This window comes from Oryza brachyantha, chromosome 1 (genome assembly GCF_000231095.2).
Source record: "Oryza brachyantha chromosome 1, ObraRS2, whole genome shotgun sequence".
Classification (NCBI taxonomy): domain Eukaryota; kingdom Viridiplantae; phylum Streptophyta; class Magnoliopsida; order Poales; family Poaceae; genus Oryza; species Oryza brachyantha.
Genome location: NC_023163.2, coordinates 5,162,834 through 5,184,496, shown reverse-complemented (window position 1 = coordinate 5,184,496; position 21,663 = coordinate 5,162,834). Strand labels below are relative to the sequence as shown.

At 42.4% G+C, this 21,663-nt stretch overlaps 2 protein-coding genes and 1 long non-coding RNA gene across 3 annotated transcripts; 2 read left to right on the top strand and 1 right to left on the bottom strand.

Annotated features, from left to right (window-relative positions):
* Nucleotides 1-9,192: 9,192 nt before the first annotated feature.
* Nucleotides 9,193-11,968, top strand: LOC102717304 (G-type lectin S-receptor-like serine/threonine-protein kinase At2g19130). The gene is made up of 2 exons (XM_040520499.1): nucleotides 9,193-9,876; nucleotides 10,219-11,968. The coding sequence occupies exons 1-2, from the start codon at nucleotides 9,206-9,208 to the stop codon at nucleotides 11,600-11,602; spliced, it is 2,055 nt and encodes a 684-aa protein (XP_040376433.1). The 5' UTR covers nucleotides 9,193-9,205; the 3' UTR covers nucleotides 11,603-11,968.
* A 1,937-nt stretch (nucleotides 11,969-13,905) lies between these two features.
* LOC102721399 (G-type lectin S-receptor-like serine/threonine-protein kinase At2g19130) lies at nucleotides 13,906-16,521 on the bottom strand. The gene has a single exon (XM_006643866.3). The coding sequence runs from the start codon at nucleotides 16,500-16,502 to the stop codon at nucleotides 14,088-14,090; it is 2,415 nt and encodes an 804-aa protein (XP_006643929.2). The 5' UTR covers nucleotides 16,503-16,521; the 3' UTR covers nucleotides 13,906-14,087.
* Nucleotides 16,522-20,117: 3,596 nt separating this feature from the next.
* On the top strand, nucleotides 20,118-21,616 carry LOC107305053. The gene is made up of 4 exons (XR_005810999.1): nucleotides 20,118-20,181; nucleotides 20,285-20,355; nucleotides 20,454-20,666; nucleotides 21,197-21,616. It is a non-coding gene; the product is annotated as an uncharacterized LOC107305053 (long non-coding RNA).
* Nucleotides 21,617-21,663: the final 47 nt, after the last annotated feature.

Here is a 21,663-nt window from a genome sequence, read left to right as displayed (position 1 = left end):
TTTCAAATGTTTTTTTTAGATTATCCAAATAAAATCCTGAGAAAATTCTAGAAATAAACCCTCAGAATTTTCAATCTTCTCATGGCTAGCTATTTGATGGTAAATTTGCATGCTACCTAACCTGATACTAGTACTTGTTATAGCATTTTCAATCTTCTCATGGCAATCCTGATACTAGTGCTTGTTATAGCAAATTAAAAAATGCTATGCACGATCTCAGTACGATCAAATGTAATGGCGCAGAGCGTAGAAGATAAAACATAACGATGTTTACGGGTCTAAAGCCTAATTAGGAGAGAAATATTTTATCGTACAGGTAAAAAAATCGTCGTACGTATAGCCGTGCTGATAGCCAATTAGCCACCCTGGATACGTATACACACACAACAAACACCTCGTCGCCGTCCATCCGATCCCACCCGGCGAATATTGTAATCCCTCCAGGCGACACCTGGTTTCTAGGGTCCGGCCGGTTGCGCTGCGTTGCCCACTCGTGTGCACGATCGAACTCCTCCTCCTCTCCGACGACGACGACGACACACCCTTTTCTCCCCTTCACCTAAACCCCCTCCTCCAATCGAATCGCCCGGACGAAGGAATCATTGGCAATAGACAAATCCAATCAAAGCAATTGCTCGTGTACGCATATGGGCAGGTTAAGCTCGAGAGACCGTTTGTTTAATCCTGGACATGGATCGATCCTAGTCACCTTTGTCAACTGAGATATTTAATCTCTGCAATTGTATCCCTCCTTTTTTTTTCTTCTCCTTGCCTGCTTTTAGAGTAGGGAATTTGGAGTTTATAATTAGGGCTTGTCCCGGAGATTCCCAGCCCCTTTTTTTTTCCTCTCTGATGCTTAATTATTATTGTTAACTGTACAGGCAGGTTTAAAGCAACCGGATCCTTGTTGGGTTTAGCTTTGGATATTTCTGCTGGAGATCTCAGTAATCAGTGTTGTGCTTTTGTTCAGTAACACAGAATTGACACTTTGGCAGATCGACGTACTGTTCGCGATGGTTCAAATGAACTGTTTCACGTCCGGAAAACAAAAACACTCCCGGTGGTTTTGCCAACAACCGCGATAACCGAGTGGTTATTAATGAATGAAATTTGCAGCAATTTTACTAACAATTTGGATTTTTAAAAACTTGATGGATTTATTGAGCGTTTTCGCATATCGGACAACGTCAATGTGTTGTTATCGAAGATATCTGAAACCCTGAATGTGTCATAAAATTCAGTACACATTTTTTTTTAGGGTTTGATATGAATTTATATCTATACATACTTATCTTTCATTGGCAGATGAATCACCACATATTCAGGCACTAGGCTCTGCTACAAAAACAAAACATATATGGCTGCGAGAGAGGCGTTGAAATGCTACAGCGCTGGCAGCTGCTGCTGGCCAGCGGCCAAAAGGCACGCCATTAAAACTCGACTCACTTTCCCATGCGATTTGAAGGCGGCCGAGTTCTTGGCCTCCAAGTCTAGCCTCGAAAGGCAGAGAAGAAATTTGACCTCTAATTTAGCTCGGTGTTGGGACTGAACGTTAGAAATATAAGAAATTGCGGCTACATTCTGCTATAGGCGCCGTAGTGGCGAGCCACTCTCCTCCCACTACTCCTGAAGTTACAGAAAAAAATATTGAGCTATTAGCTACTAGTAGTAGTAGTAGTAAGCAGCATTGAGCTAGTACAATCTACACTGTCCAAGCAGGTTCTTCTCTGACTTGTGAGCTGTGTGATTTGTGACGCTGCTGCAAGAGTTCAAATTTTTTTTTAAGAATTAATATTATTTTAATGAAAAATCACAAAATTAGAGGTCAACCGCCGAAAATCGTAAATTTAGGGTCCTGTCGAACCACCGTAGTTCGATAGGACTCCTATCGAACGGCCAACAGTCGACTGGAGAGGAGATCGGACTAGGTCCCAACGCAGTTCGACAGGGCCTGTCGAACTGCCCCTGTTCGATGCCCCTGTTCGACAGGGGGCCTGTAGAACTGTCCCTGTTTGACAAACCCCCTATCGATCTGCGGCAGTTTGATAGGCCCCCATGTTGAACTACAGCAGTTCGACAGGCCCGACTGGCTCAACAGTCGAATGGTTGGTAGGTCCTGTCGAACTCCGTTCGTTCGATAGGCCCCAGTTGAACGTCCACCGTTCGATAGACCCTTAAATTTGTGATTTTTCCTAGATGTATTTTTGTGATTTTCTATTAAAGTAATATTAATTCTCGAAAAAATTCGCAAGAGTTCCACTGATATAGTACTACTACTATTCAGATTGCACTTCAGTCACTGCATTTTCCAGTGTAAGAGAACTAGAGAAGCTATTGTTACAGACAGTGGTGGAGTTCAGATATGAGACATTTTATGGGCATATTGATAATTGCATGTGCACACCACCAAAACACCAGAAAATTCAGAAGAAGCTGGCCTGATTGTCAGTGATGAGTGCACGAGGAAGAGTGAGGTTTTTCTCGTATAAGTATATGTAGACAGAATCCTACCGATTCAGCTCCATACCATGATGTTGGCCATGTCTCGGCTTCAACCGGAATTGTTAATACCAATAATGACTCTTTTCTGAATCTTTTCAACACTAGTCATAGGCGATATACTAGCCTTTTTCCTCTACTTTTGCTTGAACTTTGCAGTTTGCACCATGATAATTATCGTGATACTTCACTATTTAAAAAACGGTGCACCACTTACTTGAAAATTGCAGACGAGGCAGTGATTGAATTTAAAAAACGAGAAATTAATATTACTGTTTTGTCCAAGCCATTGGAATGGACCTAAGGAAAAAAAAATGTCTGTTAAAATGGACGTTGTGGTCCATCAGACCACTTTGATACTCCATGCTAGTAGCTTCTTTAGGTCAAACTCTAGAGATTAGCTTGGCTTTAAGCTTGTGCTTAGAGCCAAGCTTTTGTGTATTATACAAGAACATCAGGCATGACAAAGCTCATGTGACAGTCGAAGTAATGTAGTATTGTAGTGTAATGATGACTGAAGAACATCATTCGATTTCCTAATTAAGGCTCAACATACACCTACACCAGGATCAACCAATTGACCTGAATTATCAATAGGGAGCTCCTGTATCACTTGTAGCTATCTACCATTTTACTGGTTAAATTAGTATTGCTGCTTATCATCACTTTCAAATATGTAATACGACGTGCATGCTCGTGAGGTACGTAGCTGCATGGGAAGTGATCTGCACATGAGCAGATTTTTTTGACAAGCATCAGTTCAAGTAAACTATTTGCTGAGAAGTAGAATAGACTATTGCAACCTCACTTGTGTTTCAAACACTTCAGTGATACAAATTAAATGGGCACAATGTCCTAACAATGTTATGAACCGGGACACTTTCTTTTTCCATCTCCATGATTGTATCACTGAAAAAAAAAATGAAGTCAGACAACAGGAAGCATTGCCATTATTTTTTTAAAAACAAAAATTGGAACATGGAACAAGTAGTACCCCTGTACTCGTATTGCATTACAGCCATCGTTTTTCTTGAGAGCTTTTGGTAGTACAATCCAAAAATGCTTTCTGCGAGGACAAGATTTGCAGAAGCCGCTTCGCCTTTACAGTACATGCGACCTGCAAGCATTGTAGTAACAACACGAATGAGCTGGAAACTGGCCAGTCGGCCAAGCACAATTATGCAAGCCGGTGAAAAGAAAAAGATGATGAAAGGAACCCACAAAACACGAATCATAATTACACAAAAGCATTACAATAATTGCCTTCTCTCTGAACATAAACCCTCTTTCTTTTTCTCCTCTTGCAGAACGCATCCTTTTTCTCGATCGTGCAAAAGACTTACAAGTCAATATATATTAGCATAAAAGAGTTTTGATACATGACACCTAGAGGCCTGACGGGCTTAAGACTAAGACCCAAGAAGATAAAAAACAGAACAGATTAACTAGACATGTAACTAAGAAACAAAACGTAACTCCAGCAGAGGGAGAAGGGGGCAAGACCGCTGCAAAATGCATCCTAAGGAAGGCGAACCTGAACCTGAATTTCTTTCTCATAGCCTTTTTCTCTTTACACGGAAACTAGTGAAATGAACAAATGAAGAAGAAGAAGAAGAATACAGTGAGCCAAAAGATCACACTGCCTGCACAATCTTATCACGAACAGGCAAGAAGCCAATGCTCGCAGCGCTGCCATGGCGCTGAGCTTTTCAGCCTCTCCAGGAGACGGCGCGACGCGCCCGGCTCGGCTCCGCTGTTTGCGTTGCAAAAATCTTCTCGCTCACTGAAATGCAGAGCCGATGACGGAGCAGCTGCAGCTGCAGCTGCAGCCTGCAGGGAAGTGCAGAAATAGCGTCAGGAAGTTTCAGCCGCTACTGCATGTAAAAGAACGCCTACCACTTGCATGTTAGTAATAGCATTCATGTTGTATGTAGTGTCACGTTACTGGACATGGTTTTTGCCTGCAGTAAGGCCCGGTTTAGTTTCCAAAATTTTTTTAAAAAATATCATATCGAATTTTTAGACACCTAAATAAAGCATTAAACATAGATGAACCAAAAAACTAATTGCACAGTTATGGAAGAAATCTTGAGACGAATCTTTTGAGCCTAATTAGTCCATGATTAGTAATAAGTGTTACAGTAACCAATATGTGCTAATGACGGATTATTTAGGCTCAAAAGATTCGTCTCGCGGTTTCTAGGCTAGCCGTGAAATTCGTTTTTCATTCATATCTAAAAATCTCTTCTGACATCCGGTCAAACATTTGATGTGATATTTCTCTTAAAAATTTTCTCGATCTAAACAACACCTAGGGTGCTACATGTGACCTGATGATCTCTGGTGTCAGTGGACCAGCCTGATATTGGTCTGGCAAAGGCGAAGCGATCGATAAGTACAACCTGAGAAATCAAAATTGACCAGAATATATTTGACTACCACACTCTTTAAATCTTCAGCGTTCACGATATATCGAACAAAGGTTCGTTTTTTTCTTCTTTTTTTCATACAAAGGAAGCATCTTTTCAGGGATTCAGTGATCACATAAATAGAGAGTTCTGAATTGAGCTTCTTTTTTTGGGATGTTAAAAATGTATATCCCTAAAGAGAAAGAACACTGATACTGTCAAAAAAGAAGAGGAAAATCTATAGACCATAACAAAGAGTCGAGTAGCTGGCTAGTCTTTTCCATGTCTGCATTTTGCACGCATGCCTGAGAGAGAGGGACACTGGCTGCGGCTTATCCATGCGGCAGCAGCGCTGCCATGCTCTTCTGTTCAGAACACCACCGACGATTCATATCGTATGAACTCTGGAACAAAAATCGCTTAGCAAATGGACGATAATTAACTCTGCAGCTGCCGCTGCTGCCGTGCTAATGACTACATTATAGCAAAATGTAAGATCAGAGAGCTAGTGTTAGTAGTTAAAACACCTATCCACAGCAGTTCACTTAAGTTAATTACTGATTACTGAAGAAGTGAAAAGCACAGACTTCTATTCCAGTAGTAGCAGGAGATGAGTTGGAACGATCTAAATGAAGTGACTGTCAAGTGTAAATCTTGATACTATTTAGTAGTAGGAATTAGGGGTTGTTTAGTTTGCAAAAAAATTTTACAAAAACATCACATCAAAACTTTAAACACACATTTGAAGTATTAAATTTAGTCTAATTACAAAACAAATTTTAGATTCTACCTGGAAACCGCGAGACGAATCTTTCGAGTCTAATTAATCTGTCATTAGCACATGTTGGTTACTGTAGCACTTATGGCTAATCACGTCCTAATTAGACTTAAAGATTCGTCGCACTATTTTCTCCATAACTGTGTAATTAGTTTTAATATTTATATATATTTAATACTTTATTTAGATGTATAAAGATTCGATGTGATGTTTTTGGAAAAAAATTTATGAACTAAACAGCCCCGGCAACGACAATACGGGGTGCACTGATAATAGGTAATAGCCTTGGAAATTCTAGTGCTTGGCCGGCCCCCGGCTGGGTTCCATGCTTCAGAGTTCAGTATTACTCTGAATCACAGTTCCACAGCCACTGATATTCAGAAGGAAATACTACATTTGTCTTGAAAGCAACCTGCAGGTACACACCTGCATTTTTTTCAGAATTAGCCAGACAAATTTCACCTAAACGTTGTACATCTCAAGCTCTAGGGCTCACCTTGTCACACATCAATCAAATCATCGAGTATTTACGTCTTTGGAAATGTTATCTGGATCCAGTGCAGGGAGCTGGGCGAGCCCATGATCACACTCGCACAAAGAACTGGCCATGATTACTGGAAGCCATGTTATAGTATATGATGGCCAACCTTTGTCAAAAAAAACATGAAAGATGGAAGGGGAACAGCAGGGAGTGGCACAAAGCATACCATAATCTGTAATCTGCTAAATGAGGCTGGGCCAGGCCAACCCCAAGGAAAGCACTGTTGAGCTCAGGGGGCATGGAGAACATCAAATCAACCTGAATGCATATTTGCCACATTCAGTTCAGGTTGACCAGTTGTCTTTGTACAATTGTACTAGTACTACTACTCCCTTTAGTTTTCTTTCACAAGTCATATATAAAACAGTAAAAGCTGGAGTTCATTAAAAGAGCAGAAACCTGTTCAGGAGGCTGAACAGCCTGGATGCATATACTTGCATAGCATCTCAGCATCTTCAGTGAAGTATGGAACAAGAAGTTTTATGTGGAAGGCCCATGATACAACTGTCCATTGCTATCTGAATTAAGAACTGAAACCAGCGGCCCAGACTTGAAGTGCCCTTGTCTGCAGGACCAGACAATGAATGTTACTTCAATACATCAATTCAGCCCAATACTATGCTGGATAAGCGTAGCGTTGCACTGCCAATTGCTCTTTTCGATTCAGCCCAAATGAAAGTGGAGATGTGGTAGCTTTCACTAAAAGCCTATTGAGCCTCAATCTAATTTTAATCCTGAACCATAGTACCAGATAAAAAAGACTTGCTCATTTCTTAATACTGGATCAGTTTACCTCCGGTCCATGGTTAGTGCATAACAAGTTTGCCAATGAGTACTATTTATTCATGCTAGCTGCAAATTGGCAACTTAGCACAAGCAAATCAGCTGTGGACTATGAGGATACGAGGATGATTGTTTGGGTCTTTTCACGAAAAAAAAGTTAAACGATATATTTATTAATAAAAAATAATTCATAAATAAAACTTTTATATGTGTTTTCTTAGTGATTTAAAAGTCAAGGTTATAAAATAAACTACTATAAAAACATAAAATCAACTTCAAATTAAATGTTGAAAAATAAATTTTTGCCTTTTAAATATAAAAAAAAGCAAAAAGAGAGGGTGTATATCAATGCGTCACATTAACCAAAATGGACAAGCCATATTTCAGAAATGATTGCATTATTTCCAGACCAATCAACTTTTGTTGAACATGCGAAAAGTTTTGCATCGACACTTCTATCGTCAGGACATAACAAATATATAAATCGAACAATGGCAAGTCATATTAGTCACCAATTCGTGTGTTACGCGGACAATTGCTAATGCCATCACAAATATTAAATTTTAATTGTCAAGAAAAATGTTTAAATTTTAATTTTATATTGAATATGTTCATCTGTTGATTGTTATGTGCAACCTTTGTTTCGTAATATAAGATGTTTGACTTTTTTATTGTAATATTTGACCATTCGTCTTATTCAAAAATTTGGTAGAAATATAAAAAATAACAAGTCGTGTTTTAAGTTCTTTTGATAATAAAGTAAGTCACAAGCAAAATAAATAATATTTCTATACTTTTTAATAAGACAAATGATCAAACATTAAAAAAAAAAAGTCAAACATCTTACATTATGAAACGGAGGGAGCAACATTTATTTAACATTAAGGGTAAAATTTTTGGTTACTTCTGCATACAGAATTAATAACTAAAAAATTAAATATATAATATACTGAAGTATTTATCATATTAATTTTATTTTTACCTTAAATTAGTACCAAGTATACCCTGTTTGGAGTCGTGCTTATAGATTTCAGTGATTTAATCATCCAAAAAATTGTAATTAAGAAGATCAAGTCATATTCCTAATTTGATGTCTCTATTTTTCTAATTTCACGTTAAAAAGGACGTGGATGCATATTTTTCCATTCCACTTTCACTTATTTAGTATTCCCTCCATTCTACATTGGTGTGCCTAGATTTATTTATGTGCTAATGAATCTAGACACGTATACAAAATCTATATATAAATATATGGATGAATTTAAACAAATCAATAAAGTTTTATAACCTGAAACGGAGGGAGCAATAATTGAAAGAAGCTCTATGTGTGATTTTTTAGTTGAGAAAGGAGATCTAAGACCCTGTTTGGATACTTAGGAACTTTTTTTTAGTCCATGTCACATCAAATGGATACTAATTAGAAGTATTAAATATGGACTATTAATAAAACCCATCTCATACTCTAGACTATTTCACGAGACGAATCTATAGAGCCTAATTAGTTCATGATTAGCGAATGTGATGTTGCAGTAAACATTTGCTCATCATGGCTTAATTAGGTTTAAAAAATGTGTCTAATGAAATAGCCTTTGTTTATGCAATTAGTTTTGTTATCGTAATATATTTAACACTTCTAATTAATATCTAAACATCCGATATGACAAGAGACTTAAAAGAATCTCTGTATCCAAATAGCCTCTAAAGCTCGGTAGTTTTCCTTTTAGTCCATGCAACTTCATACGACAAATTTCAGATGGCATGTAAATAGCTAAATAATAATAAATTAATTGATCATCGGTGATGATATGTCAACAGTAAGACGGGCCGACGTGCACTGACACACAATTACTAGTACTAGATGACTTGTGGTCAACCAAGTAACCGGGCTTTCTTTTTGCGAGAAAAGTAACCGGATTAATTGAGCAGCTGTATCCAACCAAACTACGTAATCTGATGGCTACCTGCGAACGCACCGGGTCGCCGAATCGCTCACTGATTCCCGTAAATAGCAAGCGTCTCCGTGTGCCAGTGTACCGCTGCATCAGGAAAGGGCAGGGGGTGAATCTGAGCCTTTCATTTCGGATCCGACGGCTGGCAACACGGCAACACATGAACCGGATTTTTGTGAAGTCAGCTGTTGACTCGTCGTCGTCTTCCATGGCGTGCTCGGCTGCTCGTTCCGCTGTAGCGCGAGCTATGGCCACCGATGGAGACAGTGAGCAAGTGAGGCGCGTCCGGTCGCCTTCTCACCGTGGAATAATGGCGCAGCCGGCGCCGCTAGCATTACTAGTGCTGCTGCTGCTGCTCGCCGGCGGCAGCGAGTTCTTGGCGGCGGCCGCGTCGACCGACACCATTGTGCCGGGCAAGGGCATGCCCGGGAACCAGACGCTCGTCTCCAAGAACGGGGAGTTCGAGCTGGGGTTCTTCACCCCGGGCTCCGGCATCCACTACTTCCTCGGCGTCCGGCTTAGGAACATGGGGGAGTACAGCCCCACGTTCTGGATCGGGGATAGGGTCGGCGTCATCAACCTCCCCGGCGTGGCGCTGGAGATCTTCGGCGACAAGCTGTACATCAAGGAGGACGGTGTCAGCCTCTGGTGGTCGAGCGTCGCCGGGAACGGCTCCTCCTCCTCGGGCGCCGCCGCCGCCGCCGCCGTTCTTCTCGACAACGGCGACCTGGTGGTGAGGGACCAGGGGAACCCCTCCCGTGTCCTGTGGCGGAGCTTCGACAGCCCCGGCGACTCGCTGCTCCCCGGCGGGAGGCTCGGGCTCGACGCGGCCACCGGGGCGAACGTCTCGCTCACATTCCAAGCCTACTCCCACAACGGCAGCCTCCGGGTCGACGCGAGCCGGAGGAACGGCTTCGTGCTCACCACCGACGGGATCGACAGCCGCGGCGTGTTCCCGGACTGGATGGTGACCTCCCAGGACAACGGCAGCTCGCTGGTGCTCAACCACCCTAACGCCACGAACTCCACCGAGTTCTTGCAGTTCAACCTCGGGCAGGTCAGCCTGATGCGGTGGTCGGATTCCACCGCCGGCTGGGTGGCTCGCTGGACGTTCCCCTCCGACTGCAAGTCCGGCGGCTTCTTCTGCGGCGACTTCGGCGCCTGCAACACCACCACCGGCGGGTGCGAGTGCGTCGGCGGGTTCACGCCGTCGTACTCGGACGAGTGGCGGCTCGGCTACTTCGTCACCGGCTGCTCGAGGTCTCTCCCCCTGAGCTGCGAGGCCAACGGTCAGACCGAGCACGACGACTCCTTCGCCATTCTCGACAAGCTGCAAGGGCTCCCTTACAGTCCTCAGGATGAGGCAGTGACCACTGACGAAGATTGCAGAGCTGCTTGCCTGAACAAATGCTACTGCATAGCATACTCAACTGAATCTGGATGCAAGCTATGGTATCACAACCTGTACAATCTGAGCTCAGCTGACAAACCTCCATACAGCAAGATCTATGTCCGTTTGGGTTCCAAGCTCAGGAGCAGCAGGGGATTGACCACAAGATGGATTGTGCTCTTGGTGGTTGGATCATTAGCTGTAGCCTCTGCAATGTTGGCATTGGTGCTTCTGTGCAGATACAGGAGAGAATTGTGTGTTTCCAGTAAGTTTGAAGTGGAAGGTTCTCTCATTGTCTACTCTTATGCACAGATCAGGAAGGCTACGGGGAATTTCTCCGACAAACTCGGCGAGGGAGGTTTCGGAAGCGTTTTCAGGGGGACATTGCCTGGATCAGCCACTGCTGTTGCTGTGAAGAATCTGAAAGCCGTTGGGCAAGCAGAGAAGCAGTTCAGAACAGAAGTACAAACGGTTGGAATGATCCGACACACTAATCTCGTCCGCCTGTTGGGATTTTGTGTCAACAGGAACAGGATGTTGCTGGTCTATGAGTATATGTCAAATGGATCTTTGGATGCTCATATTTTTTCAGAAAAATCTAGCCTGTTGAGTTGGCCAGTTCGATACCAAATTGCGATTGGTATCGCAAGGGGTCTAGCCTATCTACATGAAGAATGTGAGGACTGCATCATACATTGTGACATTAAACCTGAAAACATACTACTTGATGGGGAGTTCTGCCCCAAAATTGCAGATTTTGGTATGGCAAAGCTTCTTGGACGAGAATTTAACTCTGCATTAACCACCGTGCGAGGGACGATGGGTTATCTTGCACCAGAATGGATATATGGGCAGCCCATTACCAAAAAGGCAGATGTTTATAGCTTTGGCATTGTGCTCTTTGAAATAATCTCAGGGAGAAGAAGTACTGAGAGAATGAAATTCGGGAGCCATCGTTATTTTCCTACTTATGCAGCAGTACAAGTGAATGAAGGCGATGTTTTGTGCTTGCTGGATAGCAGGCTTGAAGGAAATGCTGATGTGAAGGAGCTTGACATTACCTGTAGAGTCGCCTGTTGGTGCATCCAGGATGAAGAGAATGACAGGCCGTCGATGGGGCAAGTCGTTCGCATGTTGGAAGGCGTTGTCGACATGGAGATGCCTCCAATTCCAGCTTCATTTCAGAACCTTGTAGAGGGTGAGGACAGTGGTCTATACTCTGAAGAAAGCTGGCATTTGAGGACCCAAGATTAGTGCTAGTTTGCCCTCCCAGTTTTCAAACAGGAAATCTTTGGTCTCTTTCTTGACCTACTTGATGTGAGCAGATTAATCTGTAGAAATTAGGGCAACATAAACTAGTAAGTAGTATGTCAGCAGAGAGTTTAGGCATGTATAAACTAATATGTCAGTGGGTTAATCCGCACTAGAACTTAGGCATGCACAAATAAACTTTTACTATGTTGCAATGAAAATGTTGAAAATTTGACATTATCTATAACTGCAGATTTACATGTAAAAACCATACGATGAGAGCATCAACTGATTATAATAGAGCAATTATACCCTGTGCTGTATGTTTCACATCATGGACACCTATTCGGAACAATGGAAACCAGAACATATGCAGGCAAATTCAATGGGCCCATGAAAGAAGGCGTTCGACGCCAAACTGGACACGGTGCTTTCAGGTCAAAGTTAAATTGCTGGTAATCTGGCCGCAACAACTGTCGGGGCATATCCAATATCTTGTTAACTTCTTTCTGATTCACCCCTAAATCTCTGCTTTAAAAGCAGGTCGTTTGTCCTCTTTTACACCCCACGTCACGCAGAAATCATCACTTCCACGAAAATATATAAAAAATCAAGTAGTTTCTTTTTAAAAAAACCCGTTTCTTTCATCATTCATCATTAATTATATGAGTATTGCAATGCACTGATATATTATTAGTCAAACTAACAATTATGTGCCATCAAGATGGCGTATTGCATGGACGAATGGGTGAGTTAGAAAGGTCGAGAAACTGCACCTTTGATCTTGCATGATCACCGCAATGCGCGAGTGTGCAGCCCTCAGCGGGAAAGGGACCTCTACCTACGAGGGACAGGGTATTAATGGGTCTAACTATTTTGTATATAAAATTTAAGTGTCAGGTTTAAAACGAGTTAAAGATAAAATTATATAGAGTTTTGAACTAATTTTTTAAAAAATTTAATAGAGTTGTGAAAGGACACACGGGCCTAACCCCAAGTGAGGGGTTTGGGGGGAGGGAACGGATTAGAGAGAAGGTAGAATTAGAGGGTGGTTCGTGCCTTCGCGGTGGCGAGGTTGGAGGATGCCATGGGAAACTCGTGGGAGCCCAGACGCTCTCCAACAACGGCATTGGCGGTGGTCGATGTGCTTTGGACCCTAGCACTCTCCCAAAATAAAGGTGCTAGTTTTTTGGTGCTCCTGCTACCAAAGCTCACCAACCCAATACTGTCTTCCCGCCACCCTAGCTCCGCTCGACCCTATCTCAGCCAGCGGGTGCCTCGTGGTTTGCCACCAACCACCTTGGCCCAAGATGTTGCTGTCACCAGTTCACCTTCACGCAAGGATTACCTTACCGCGAAGCCCTCCGAAGCCACCTCCCCGTGGAGCGCGATTATTACGGTTTTGCGTCATGATAATCGCGATAACCGCAGTGGATAAGCCGCCGGTTTGGTACGCTGCCCTCGCCACCTAGGCGATGCCGATGCTTCTTTTCTTGCTATGAGTCTTAAACGAAGGTCCCATGTTGGATAAAGGCCATATTTAGTTAGATGATTTCCGACCTACTTCTCACATAACTAAAAGTCAGAATCTCCTAAGCTTTCAACTTTTTTCTGACTTCCGGTTCATTTTCTAAATTCTATAGCTACAAATGCTTAAAAGTTAAGCGTTGTTCAGGAGGATTTCTAACTTCTGAAAAGAAGAAGCTAATTTTAGGTCTTAAAACAAACCCAATCATCCTCATTTTTTATTCAATACCCTAGCATACCAAAATATTGGTACTTTCAAGTTTGGGCACTAGGGAAGGGGATTGTTTGGTATATTTCAAATGGAAAATAATTTATAAACAAAACTCTCCGGTGCATTTTACCTGTAGTCTTATACTATCAGTAGAAAAAAAAGTATTTTTGTAACTTGTTAATTACTTGATTAGCAGTATTTTGTAATTTTGTATTTTTTGCAATAAGACCATGATAAAAAAGACGATATTACCCCTTCAAATTTTTACTATATCTAATATTGTTGATAGTATAATTTAATCACAACCGTCCGATAAAAATAGACGATGTATCCGTAAAATGCATCGGAGTCAGCCCCAATTTTTATACGTGTGTTCTTAGCGATCTGGAAGCAAGGACTGAAAAAAAACCCGCAGTGAACAAACATCAAAATCAACTTTAAATTTAAGATTTAAATTTTAAAATTTTGGCTTATAAGCATAAGTAAAAAGACGAGGATGCCAGTTTTTATTTGGAACGTAAACATGGGTTATAGTTGCTCAATCATCACCATACGCCATCAGTTATTATTTGATCGTATAGTTTTATGCATGTCTGAACTTAAAAAGTAAAAGAAGATGTCAAGGTAAGGTGACTAGAACAGCGATTTTTAGAACTTTTCCGTACATTTACAGGCACATATCTAATTTCTGCCCGATCAATCTTCTGACACCAAATTGTTTCATTCTGAAAACTTGAAGGGAGAATGGCACTAATCATGGGTCCTCACGCGCCAGGTTTCTTCAGAGTATACATCACTGTCACCGCCATCCATCAGGTTCTGAAACGAAGCTGGAATTGGAGGGATCTCTGTGTCAACAACGCCTTCCAGCATGCGAACGACTTGCCCCATCGACGGCCTGTCACTCTCTCCATCCTGGATGCACCACAGAGCGACTCTACAGGTGATGTCGAGCTCCTCCACATTCGCATCTCCTTTAAGCCTGCTGTCCAGTAAGCACAAGACATCTCCTTCGTTCACTTGTGCAGCTGCATAGCTGGGAAAATACCGATGGCTCCCGAATTTCATCGCGACGGTACTCCTCCTCCCTGAGATTATTTCGAGAAGCACGATGCCGAAGCTATAAACATCTGCCTTCTTGGTAATCGGCTGCCCATATATCCACTCCGGTGCAAGATAGCCTCTGGTTCCTCTGATGGTGGTCAATGCTGCGTTAAATCCTCGTCCAAGAAGCTTCGCCATGCCGAAATCTGCGATCTTGGGGTGGAATTCCCCGTCAAGAAGTATGTTCTCGGGTTTAATGTCACAATGTATGATGCAGTCCTTGCATTCCTCATGTAGATAGGCTAGACCCCTTGCAATACCAAGTGCAATCCAGTACCGAACTTGCCAGCTCAAAAGACTTGATTTTTCTGAGAAGATGTGAGCATCCAAAGATCCATTTGGCATGTACTCATAGACCAGCAACTTTCTGTTCCCTTTGACACAAAATCCCAAGAGACGCACAAGATTAGTGTGTCGGATCATCCCAACCGTCTGTACTTCTGCTCTGAACTGCTTCTCAGCGTACCCAAGGCCTTTCAGATTCTTAACAGCAACAGCAGTTGTTGATCCAGGCAATGTCCCTCTGAAAACACTTCCGAATCCACCCTCCCCGAGCTTATCGGAGAAATTCCCGGTAGCCTTCTTGATCTGTGCATAAGAGTAAACAACCAGAGAGCCTTCTACTGCAAACTTACCAGAACCAAACAAATCTCTCCTATATCTGCATAGAAGCACCAGTGCCAAGATTGCAGAAGCTACAGCTAATGATCCAACCACAAGGAGCACAATCCATCTTGTGGCCAATCCCTTGTTGCTTTTGAGCTTGGAACCCAAACGGACATAGATCTTGCTGTATGGAGGTTTATCAGCTGAGCTCAGATTGTACAGGTTGTAGTACCAGAGCTTGCATCCAGATTCAATCGAGTATGCGACGCAGTAGCATTTGTTCAGACAAGCAGCTCTGCAATCTTCGTCAGTGGTCACTGGCTCATCCTGAGCGTTGTAAGGGAGCCCGTGCAGCTTGTCAAGAATGGCGAAGGAGTCGCCGTGCTCGGTCTGGCCGTTCGCGTCGCAGCTCAGTGGGAGAGACCTCGAGCAGCCGGTGACGAAGTAGCCGAGCCCCCACTCCTTGGGGTCCGACGGTTTGAACCCGTCGACGCACCGGCATTCACCGTCGGCCGTGCAGGCGCCGAAGTTGCCGCAGAAGAAGCCGCCGGACTTGCAGCCGGAGGGGAATGCCCAGCGTGGGACCCAGCCGGTGTCGGCGTCCGACCACCGCATCAGGCTGACTTGCCCGACTTTCAGCTGCAAGAACTCGGTGGAATTTGGGGTGCCGGGGTGGTTGAGCACCAGCGAGCTGCCATTGTCTTGGGAGGTCACTATCCAGTCCGGGAAGGTGCCGCGGCGGTCGCGCCTGTCGGTGGTGAGCACGAACCCGTTCTTCCTGCTCGCGTCGGCCCGGAGGCTGCCGTTGTGGGAGAAGCCCTCGAACGTTAGCGAGACGTTCGTCCCGGTGGCGGCGTCGAGCCCGAGCCTCCCGCCGGGGAGCAGCGCATCGCCGGGGTAGTCGAAGCTCCGCCACAGCACCCGGGAAGAGTTCCTCTGGTCCCTGACGACAAGGTCGCCGGTGTCGAGGAGGACCGCGACGGCGGCGGCGGCGGCGCCCGAGGAGTCGTTTCCCGCCACGGTCGACCACCAGAGGCTGGCCCCGGCCTCCTTGATGTACAAGCTGTCGCCAAAGAGCTCGAGCGCCGCGCGCGGCAGGTCGACGACGTAGACCCTGTCCCCGATCCAGAACGTGGGGCTGTAGCTCGCCAGGTTCCTGAGCCGGACGCCGAGGAAGTAGTGGATCCCGACGCCCGGGTTGAAGAACCCCAGCTCGAACTCCCCGTTCTTGGAGACCAGTGTCTGGTCGCCGGTGATGCTCTCGCCGGGGAGGATGGTGTCCGTCGACGCGGCCGCAGCCAGCACCTCGCCATCGCCACCACCGCCGAGCAGGAGGAAGAGGACGGCGAGAAGCACCGTTCTTGCACGGGCAGACGGCGAGCTAGCGGGCTTCACACTCGCACTCTCTATTGGCAGCCATAGCTTGCAGAGCGACGAGCACGCCATAGAATGCATTTACGCTGGCAGCCGTCGGAATCCGAATTCCGGAGTGCTCTAAAACTCGCTCCTACTATTTTGGTCAAGAACATGGTTGCTAACTATGGAAATCGACGGAGCGAGCACTTAACGCTCCTTTTTTTTTTCCTACGCTTATAAGTTAGTAAAATTTAAAATTCTAACATCAAATTTACGATTGGGTTTAAGATCTTTTTATTTTTTATTATAGTTTATCCTCAGCTTGTTTTTTTTGTTTTTATTAGGATAAACATGTATATAAAAATTTTATTTATAAAATAATTTCTACTTATAAATATATTGTTTGATTTTTTTTGTTTTGAAAATACTAAAGATGACCCTAAGGATGTGTTTGGTTCGAGTGATAGGATGGCTTGGGATAGAGTCAATAATGACCATGTTTGGTTAATGGATGGGTTGAACCCAAGAGAAAAATATTCCTACTAAAACGGTGGAAATTTTCCAACCCATCCCACCAAAACAGTGGGACGGATCCATCTCAGAATGGTTCGGCACCGATAGAGTTTTTCTATTATTTGCTAATGCATCATTTAATGTTGTTTAACCAGTGAATTTGTTTATAATGAAAGGAACCAAGCTTATTGCAGTGCATGTGCATATGTGATATTTATTGTGAAATATCCATTTTAGTCTATTAAAATTATTTTAAATATTTTAAATGTATAATTATACATTTAATTACTTTAGATTATTCATATATTAATCATAGTATTCAATGTATCATTTTGAATATGAGAGGTAACTTCACCAACTCATTGTGGAGAGGTAATCACATTCAATCATTCCACATTCACTAAACAAATGATTCCATCTCATCTTATCTCCGCAACCAAACAACAAATAAAAAACAGGGTTCAACTCATCCCTCAACCAAACAAAAAAATAGAAACAACTCATACTCATCCCTCAACAAAAAAAAAAGAAACAACCCATACCGTAAACACAGGGATGAATCTAACTCATCCCACCTAGTCTATGAACCAAACACACCCTAATTATTCTGGTCCATGAACAAGCACACCCTCATTGTTCTGGTCCAACGTGCACATGCCCAGTTCCGGTTCCCACAATCTACATACTACAGTCTACTGTGCACTACGTACGCCGATGTAGACAGGCAGGGGTAGTAGAAAATTTCAGTCGGAAATAATTTAAATTAATTTTGAACAATTTTTGGCCGAATTCACTGCGGAAACCGAATACATTTGAAAACGCCGGGTGGTCTGGAATTTGGAAACGAAATTGCAATCACTGGATGCAGGTCCCCTGCCGTTCAACATGCTACGGCAGAGAAACTAATCATCCATATTATCAATTATCAAGTGCCCTATTCAACGTGCCCTTTTCTAACGAAGTACTGCCTCCGTTTTATAATATAAAATATTTAACTTTTTTTATAATATTTGATCATTCATCTTATTTAAAAATTTAGTATAAATATAAAAAAACAAGTCGTGCTTAAAGTTTTTTGACAATAATATAAGTTCTATGCAAAATAAATGATATTTTTATAATTTTTTAAACAAGAAAAATGATCAAACATAACAAGTAAAAAATTCAAACATTTTACGTTATGAAATGGAAAGTAGCATTTCTGTTTTTTATGAAAGTAAAGGGGTGCTTTTCCCCCAAAAGGCATGCATGTTTGCGTCCAAGGCTCAAAGTCTATCAAATAGTAGTAAAATAGAACACTGCACTTTGGTTCATCTTTTGTTACCAAATCTATTACCATATATTATATTATAAAGACAATTAAAAAATAAGACATTACGTACATTCTAGAGGCTGAAAATTACCACATTAGTTCGAGAAAAAGGAAAATATGGTAACCATTAGATAATGAGTCTAGATTATAACTATATAGATTGATCGATATAATCATATCTTTCCTATTATAAAGATTCATAATGATTACGTCATTCGTGATGCCACACTCCGCGGTGGCCGAATAAATACTGTGGAACTCATGTTCAACAAAAATACAAAGTCTCTTCCTAGACCAATGTATACGGCAGGCCAATGGATAAGACATGCCTCCATGAGGCACATATGTAGTTGATGAATTTTGCCCAAGCTAGGCGGCTTGACAGTTCAGCTGTTTGGTTGGGCACTGTTGCCTGAGATAAAGAAAAAACCGCAAAGATAACAGGATTTTACAAGAAGTGAAGTGAGAAAGCATCTCTGACGGTGGTTGCAGCAATATTTTGTAACCTATCTATCAGGGATGGTACCTAACTAATTACATTTGCTGTTGTGCCCAAGTCTCAGACGACCGATTTTGGTCGCCTGAGTCAGGCTAATCTAGTGTTGGAGTGTACCAGGGCAGGCGAGAGAGATTGCATCTCAAGGTGACAACCAAATAACTCCATGCTACACTTAGGCTTGTATCAGGCTAGGCAAGTTTTTCTCAGGGCAGCAACCAAACATGCTCGTAGTTCCCAGATCAAATTCTTGCTTCGCTTATCTGGTTAGAGCATTGCATGCTATATGTAGGTGGGCAAATAAAAGTAGTTTTTGTGTTCTTTATCTATACAAAGATTTTTTTTATATCTTTACACATTCTGATAATTTGTGTGGAATTTTTGTATTTTTTACACATTAATTCTCATTTTTTGTGTACTACCTCCGTTTCATATTTTAAAACTTTCTAGGTTTATCTAGATTCATCAATTGATGAATATATATAATTTATATGAGCTTTTTTCTCATCCTTAAGACTTACAATATGAAATAGTGGTACCTTATTTTACATAGAAAACAGTGGTATCTTATGGTACCTGTTTAAGGATGGGAAAAAAGCTCATATAAATTATATATATTCATCAATTGGTGAATCTAGAGGTACCAAATTTTACATAGAAAACAGTGGTATCTCATTAGTATCTATATAAATCTATATAGATACTATATATATAGATTTATTAGTATCTATATAAATCTAGACAAGGCTGGAAAGTCTTATATTGTGAAACGAAGGGAGGAGTAAATTTCAACGCTATAAATTGAAACCACGATCTTTCAGCGCTTCCTAACCAAGTATGTATAATTTATTATATACACATAGAAACCCAAGCATCCATTTTTAATAATTTTATATTATATGAAGCACGGTTATTTTGCTTTTGAGCAGAATTCATTTGTTTTATTGCCTCATATTTTTTTATATAAAACACAGTACAAATACAGACTTTTTTATTCTCAGAATCTGATCGATTTTAGAGAGCTGGTGATCAGGAAAGAAACCGTGAGAAGCTAGCCAAACAGGACCTCGTTCTTCTGGAAGTTCAAAGCACGGCCCGTTGTCTTTTGGGCCGAAATGGTACCGTCACTAGCATTCAGCCCATAGTTTATGGGCTGGAACGGGGACATTTTAGTTGGGCCGTTCTAGTCCGGAAACGGGATCACTACCCCGTGGGCCGTTTTAGTTGGGCCGGTTTAGTCGCGACGATTTCTCGTGGGCTTCTGTGACTCGTGGGCCGCGTCTGGCAGCGAGGCCCTCAGCAATGCCTGCGGCGTCCCACGGGAGGAGGGCGCCGGATGGCGTTGGGATGCCGGCCGCCGCCGCCGCGGTCCGTCGCCGGCGAGCACCCGCGCGCGGAAGGGGCTGGCCGCCGGCGGCTTGTCGGTATGCCTGTCTTCATCCCCCGGAAACCCTAAGGTTCGTTCGATCCTGCACACCTACGGGGCTACGGGTGCAAACTGGATATCACCAATGTGTTCTCAAATTTGTCTTCTGTTTTTGGTTGCCCTCCCGGAGGCAGAAATGCACAATTTCTTACGGAACAAGCTAATTTGCGGAAGTTTTTGGCGCGCAACATCTCAACGAAACCTGGTAGGTTAGCCAGCCACAGTGAATTAAAAGAAGTTCAGGAGTGTGGGCTGATTTCTGCTCTATTTTTATTCTCAAACCATGAACGAACCCTAGCGCAGCAGGAATTACTAATTGGCTTTAATCCACATGCTCAATTGACTGGATCAATTTTGGGCTGGTGCCAGCAGCAACCTCGTATTTACAAGTCGTTATCAAGCTTGTCGAGTTATGGAGAAGGAAAGGGACGCGAGCATGTGAAAGCCGCATTATGGAGAAGGAAAAACAGACGGCTAGCTATGAAATGTTTGACCCAAAAAGTCTCCAAGAGCAATGTAAGGCCCTATTTAGTTCTCAAAAACTTTTCCCACAAACATCAAGTCAAATTTTTGGATATCTAAATGAAGTATTAAATATACATGAACATTAAAACTAATTACATAGTTATGAGGGAAATCGTAAGACGAATCTTTTAAACCTAATTATGACGTGATTAGCCATAAGTGCTACAGTAACCAGCACATGCTAATAATAGATTAATTAGACTCAAAAGGTTCGTCTCGTGGTTTCTAGGCAGAATCTGAAATTTATTTTATAATTAGACTAAGTTTAATACTTCGAATATGTGTCTAAAGATTTGATGTGATGTTTTTGAAAACTAAACAAGGCTTAAGTTTATGGGTCGACTGACTACTTGAGTTGACAACGGCACTAATTTGTCACCTAATCTGCCAATTTTGACCCCACTTAGTAATCTGATATATTCTATATTTTTTTGGGTGTGTGCTTGGATTTGGTATCTTTGCACTTACAAGTTCCACTGCAGCATAAGTTTAGTCAAAGTGACATTTTTTTTTGGATGTAGCGCTTTAATTTGTCCAGTATAGTATCCTTTTAAAAGCTGGATGCAGTGATAAGGAACCATCAATTGAAGGATGATCTCCAAGTGATAAGGAACCATCAATTGAAGGATGAATTCAAAACTCAATTTCAACGAGCAAAGGCAGGAAGGTGGAGAACCGTTTTATAAATCACTAACATATTAAATAAAATTATCGACTCGTGTTACCATTATTTTTTTATATATTTATTATTGACATGTGGACCTTTTGGTCCCACATTGCTCTTTTTTCTTTCCACCAAAAGTAAAGAATTGGTGGGGTGGTTGACATGTTGGTTATTTGGTCCCGTAATGTTCCTTTTTCTTTCCAAAACACAGGGAGTTGGTGGTGGGGTGGTGGTAGATTCACCACTCACCCCCACCATTGTAGTTTTGGAGATCATCATCAACCGTCAGGCACATGAGTGGTTTCATTGTTCATGACATATGCA

Excerpts from the sequence above, each read along its gene's own strand:
- LOC102717304 (XM_040520499.1), top strand. The coding sequence starts at position 9,206 with ATGGCCACCGATGGAGACAGTGAGCAAGTGAGGCGCGTCCGGTCGCCT. Across the intron at positions 9,877-10,218 it reads AGCCGGAGGAACGGCTTCGT|GTCTCTCCCCCTGAGCTGCG; the intron begins GCTCACCACCGA and ends CGGCTGCTCGAG.
- LOC102721399 (XM_006643866.3), bottom strand. The coding sequence starts at position 16,502 with ATGCATTCTATGGCGTGCTCGTCGCTCTGCAAGCTATGGCTGCCAATA.